The sequence below is a fragment of the Etheostoma spectabile genome, chromosome 23 (genome assembly GCF_008692095.1).
Source record: "Etheostoma spectabile isolate EspeVRDwgs_2016 chromosome 23, UIUC_Espe_1.0, whole genome shotgun sequence".
In the NCBI taxonomy this organism is placed as follows: domain Eukaryota; kingdom Metazoa; phylum Chordata; class Actinopteri; order Perciformes; family Percidae; genus Etheostoma; species Etheostoma spectabile.
The window spans coordinates 19186667-19192311 of record NC_045755.1 but is presented as its reverse complement, the minus strand read 5'-3'; the positions used below and the strand labels follow the sequence as shown (position 1 = coordinate 19192311).

Genomic DNA, 5645 nt, shown 5'->3' with positions numbered 1-5645 from the left:
AAGAGGAGCTGCAGCAATGTGCAGTACAACAAAAATATGGTGTTTTTTGAAAATGGAACCATGTAAACCTACTCTGGTACCACCTCCAAATACAATTGACGTTAAACAGAAAACTTCACTTGTGCACTTTGCACAGAGACAAGAAATCATTTTTAATATCAGCAATGAATGCTGGCTGATATGAAAGTGTTGGCATCGAGTGTGTGTGGTCGGCGTGATAACCGACTCCATTAAACTCCTCCTATCCCCGACAGCGACACAGACACTGATTTAGCTCTGATTGTGCCACGCCAAACGATCACACACACACACACACACACACACACACACCTCCATCATCTCCTCTCTCCATGGTCGATTCACTCTTAATGAGGCAGCTTGATTATGCAGCCTGCTGGACTAAATTAAAAAAAACAATTTACAGACCGAGCGTGGTGGGCTGGTTTGACTGATACTGCCGGGCTGTGAAATAGAGGTGGCACTCAGGAAACACACACACACACACACACACACACACACACACACACACACACACACAGAGCTGTACAGGACTAAATGAGTAAACGATTCTCTTAAAAACACAGTTCTGCAGGAGAGATTTAATTCATTTTCGGGTTTCCTTCTCTACATTTGAACGTGAGAGCGGACAGCTGGGAAAGAAGGGAGAGAGACGGGTGATGACACGCCGTAAAGGGCCGCAGGTTGGTTTCGGACCTGGGCCGCTGCAAAGGACTCAGCCCACATGGGACGCACGCTCTTACTGGGTGAGCTAGACGTCGCCCCGTGCAGGAGAGATTTCTGACTTCCGCTTCCCTGGATACTCCATCTGAAATGTGGCCCTTGAATGGTAGCTACAGCCAAAATGGTGAAATTGCAGAGTGGCGCATTCTGCACCCAGTAGAAGTTTTGGTCGAGTCTCAGAATGAGTGAATGGAATTTCTGGTTGTGATTGACCACAAGAGAAAACTATTGGCGTAACGTAGGCTTCAACTGCACTGAAACACTGTTTTTTTTTTGTTTTTTTTTACAGGATAAAGACTGCTTACTGTCGTCTGGAGGGAGGGATTACCATACCTTGTCATATTTGGCGACTATCTCGGCGCGCTCCTGGTCAAGTTTCACCGTAGCATCCTGATCAGACGCTGGAGAGCAAACAGAGAAAATAAAGGGAGATTAATGAGCGTCGACAAGGGCCAATCCAAACGCTGAACAGCTGCGTTGCTGTGCTCAACGAGCTGCAGACAAACAGCAGCAAAAACATTAGTGCGTTAATGTTCTGGTTATGTAAATCATAGGTGAGCTACACATCATGATGATGGTGTTTTTTGTGTCTCTCCAAAGGGTTTTTTATTTGAATCAGTAGTTTCCAACAGGAAAATTCAAAGGAATTGTTGCAGGCACAGACTGAAAGGACAGACAACGATTGCATGCGTGTTCATATCAGCATGTTACCATGTAACAATGTTACATTTGTCATGTCATCCGTTTTCATACCAAAGAGACACATTGCTTGATGTCTGACTTAAACAAATACAAATATTGGGTGTATACAGCTAGATACATGCTAATATAAACAGCAAGTATTTTTATGCAATATTTTTTTATGCTATATTTGAGCATACACCATTTAGTGTGTTAGTTGCTACTATATTCACTTGACAAACTTTAATAATATGACGGTTCTAAATTTTAAAAGGAATGCAAAACTCCTCAAATATAAAGTAATATTCTTAGTGTTTACAGTAACTTTTAGCTATAAATCCTGTAATGCAATTCTTGCATGATTTAATGTTATGAGGTACGTTTTATCCTGATGTTGTTCTTTAAAGGTGACCTGCCACACATGTCAATGTCAATTATTCTTTTTTTCCAATTTTTTTATGTCTCAACATGAATCCAACATATTATTAGCTAATATAAATCAGCCCATTTGGGAAAAAACATTGAAAGGCTTTTTGGTCTACGGGTAAGGTAGTCACTAACGTAGCCATCCACAGATACAGTTCATCCTGAGGATTCACGGTGCCACGTATGTTTAACATTAAAACAGGATTCAGAAAATCACGCCAACAATTTTTTTTTTTTTAATAGCTTAGTATTCTACACACTAAAAATGTACTTTATTGTCACATACACATAGTGAAATCCAATCTCTGCATTTAACCAATCCCTCAAGGGAGCAGTGGGCAGCCAATTACAGCGCCCAGGGACCAACTCCAGATCTGAGCCAAGGCCTTGCTCAAGGGAACCGACTGGAGAACCTAGTACATGTTTTTTGATGGTGGGGGGAACCAGAGCACGCGGAGGAGCCCACACAAACATGGGGAGAACATACAAACTCCAGGCTCAGTTTTATATGCAACATCATTTTATACAATATATGTAGTAAGGGGGTCCCTGCTCCATCTCTCTTTCAGTTATGGGGTCCTTAAAAAACATTGAAGACCCCTGCTCTAGGTGGATCCTGCTGGACCACTTCAGCCCCTGCTGTAGCACGTTCCAGGTTGAGGAGAAGGCCTTTTTACCAAACTGTGTACAGACTGAGGGCAGGGAGAAAGTGATGAAGCCCTGAGAGCGAAGGCATGACAGTACCGTTTACATGCCATGTAAGTGGATACAATTTATTTCAAATTATTTAAAACTCGGGGCCCATTGAGGGAGACCCTCATTCTCAATGGGGCCGAGAGCCCACGGCAACAACTAGACAATAACATTGAAATCACAGCAGATGAAAAGTATAAACGATCAAATAAAGCACACGCAAGAAGATGCACAGAATTCTTAAACTGACTGAGAGATGGGGGAGAGACTGAATAAATAAGTGGGCAGCAGTCCAAGAATGGATTACACTGCACAACAAGTTACAAAGCTACAAAGTTAGCGTGCTATGTTAGCATTTATCTGAAATCTCACTGATTCATCACAATCAGTCTTTACTTTTAGAGGATCCTGTGGGGATTTCTGTTATTGTTGGACAGGTTAAAACTAATGCCAGTCAACCCGAAGAGTGAGGAGATTCTTCTAAGTGTTGCATCAACATTATGACAGACATTGCCACCCCTAAGGTTCACACTGCTGACATTAGCATAACTAATCCAAAATAAACCTCCACATCTTTAACACAGACTATGTAGGCCAGTTGCTTTACTTCAAATGTAAGAAAAATGAAAGTGAGGTGTTAAAAGTTGCTACTTGCTTCACACGCATCAGATTGTTCTGTCATCACAGACGTGCTTTGTGTAACTCCAACAGTCCGTCAGTGTGCCAAGAGCTGACATGGAGAACAAACACACACACACACGCACACACACACACACACACACACACACACACACACAACACACACACACACACACACGCACACACACACAAATACACACAATACCAGTGAGAGAAGCTTGGTGAGGCCATCATGTCAGCCTGACCTCAGCCTGGGAGAATAAAGTGTGCTTGTCTGTGTGTCTGTGTGTGTGTGTGTGTGTGTGTGTGTGTGTGTGTGTGTGTGTGTGTGTGTGTTTGTGTGTCCATATGGAGCAGGCTAACAAGAGGAGCTACTTTAAATTGCCAGCTGTTGGGACAGAGAGACGTCACAGTGACACAGAAAGATTTTTTCCCCGTGTTTGCTAAGCCACATTGTGCGAGTGTGAATGTGTTTACCATGGTTGCTACACTCTGATAACACACACACACACACACACACACACACACACACACACACACAATGAGCACACACCTCTTACCGCTAAATGAGCATTTCCCACGCACATACACACATTTCCTGATTTAGCCAACCATTAGAGGCTCCAAAACATCGGATGTGTGTGAACAAAGCTGGCACACAAGATTTATTAAGTGGGGCCATGTTGTGTTTATGTTGAATATAGAGCGCAGCACGTAGTAACGGAGGCGTATAATGAATCATACGCACTGACAGGAGAAGCAGCCGGCTTAACGAGACACTACACACGCATTCATACTACATATATACAAATATCACAATATACACCCTGTGGAGGATGAAATATTTACATGGTACCTATTTTTATCCTGCCTCAGTACAAATCTGTCTTTAATAATCAAATGTTAAGGAGAATTCCAATTTGGATCTTCTTTTTGTTAAAATCCTATTTGCTCACATGCTGTATTTAGTAGATGTTAATGTATTCATCCACGCAGCTGGCATGAGGATATAAGAAGACTGATCTCCACAACGCCTTACAATTGGCTCTTTTACAGTGATTTCTAGTTCCTTAAACTGGTTTTGTGCATAAGAGACGATGATTGAGATAAAATATTTATTACGGCGATCTACAGGGATAGTTTGGATCTTTTGAAGTGTAGTGTATGAGGTATTTATCCATAGTCAGTCTGTTAGTTTTGTCAATTCCTAACCTTTTAAGACACCAAAGTCAAACCATAAAACTAACTAACTGGTCAAGGCAGCAGTAGAGCAGCAACTCCCATGTTCTGCGAGGTAAAATGACTGTTTTTGTCAAAGGAGCCTGGTAGCTTTGAAGAGAGCGGAGTTAACGGTTTCAGTTCCCCGCCATAAAGAGCCGTCTGACAGCAAGGTGAAGCTGTGAGAATATTCTATATATAGCAGATACTAAAACTGATATGGGTGTTTTTAGGTGTTTAAAATAGATTTAGCTGGTGCCCCGTCTACAGTTTCCTAGTATGCCGAACGAATACGCCCTACTCTGATTGACGTTCTTACCTCAACCCCAACCAATCGCTCTCATCACGCCTAGACCTAACCAATCCATCCAACAAGTACTAGCCAATCAGAGGCAGAGTAGGGCAGGACATTCCTCTACCATCCTAGGAAATGCAAATTTTGCGTCTAAAAGCAAGACATCGCTTAGTGTCCGTGTCGTTACTCCTGTCTGCTTCTCCAAACAAGGGGTGTGCCGACCTCCATCTGCTGTAGCTAACAACAATTCCTTCCCAGGCAGCTAGCAGACAGTGAGGAGATGTTTTTTACAGTGTGTTCAGGGGACAGGCAGCTAGCAGATAGTGAGGAGATGTTTTTTACAGTGTGTTCAGGGGACAGGCAGCTAGCAGATAGTGAGATGTTTTTTACAGTGTGTTCAGGGGACAGGCAGCTAGCAGATAGTGAGGAGATGTTTTTTACAGTGTGTTCTGGGGTCAGGCAGCTAGCAGATAGTGAGGAGATGTTTGCTGTAGGTGACAACAAATGTTGTAGGCTGAAACAATTTTGGTAAACTTTTAAAAAACAAATTCTCACAGCCAACAATTCTGCAGGCGTTGGAAAACATCACAGACTTGGAAAAAAGTATTCCAGAAGAACTCTAACTTAACTATAAACAGCTTTAGGCTCAAAATACTGGCTTTGGCCTTCACATTGTTCAAATCTTAGCAGTTGGGTAGTAGTGCTAATTCCTTTCTTTTTGGCAGTTTTCCAGCCAGTTAGTTACAGGAAGTATTTGACTCAAGTCATTCTCCGACTTCCTCTCTGGGTCCCCGGGGTTCAACGGGAGCAACTGGAATTCCAAAACACTCCTTATTGAGTCGGCTGGCATTTTTATGACAGGATGGTATGTGTCAGTGAAAGGCCAAGAGCACACACAGTGGGAGAAGACACTGGGGGTGGGGGGGTGGGGGGGAGTCCATACACAACAAGG

General features: G+C 42.8%; 1 protein-coding gene across 3 annotated transcripts in view; it reads right to left on the bottom strand.

Annotated features, from left to right (window-relative positions):
* usp6nl (USP6 N-terminal like) overlaps nucleotides 1-5645 on the bottom strand; it is a 107803-nt gene that overhangs the window by 35803 nt on the left and 66355 nt on the right. For all 3 annotated transcript variants that reach the window (XM_032505243.1, XM_032505241.1, XM_032505242.1), the window contains one exon: nucleotides 1075-1142. In XM_032505243.1, coding sequence (XP_032361134.1) covers nucleotides 1075-1142 — 68 coding nt within the window. The remainder of the gene's footprint in view (nucleotides 1-1074; nucleotides 1143-5645) is intronic.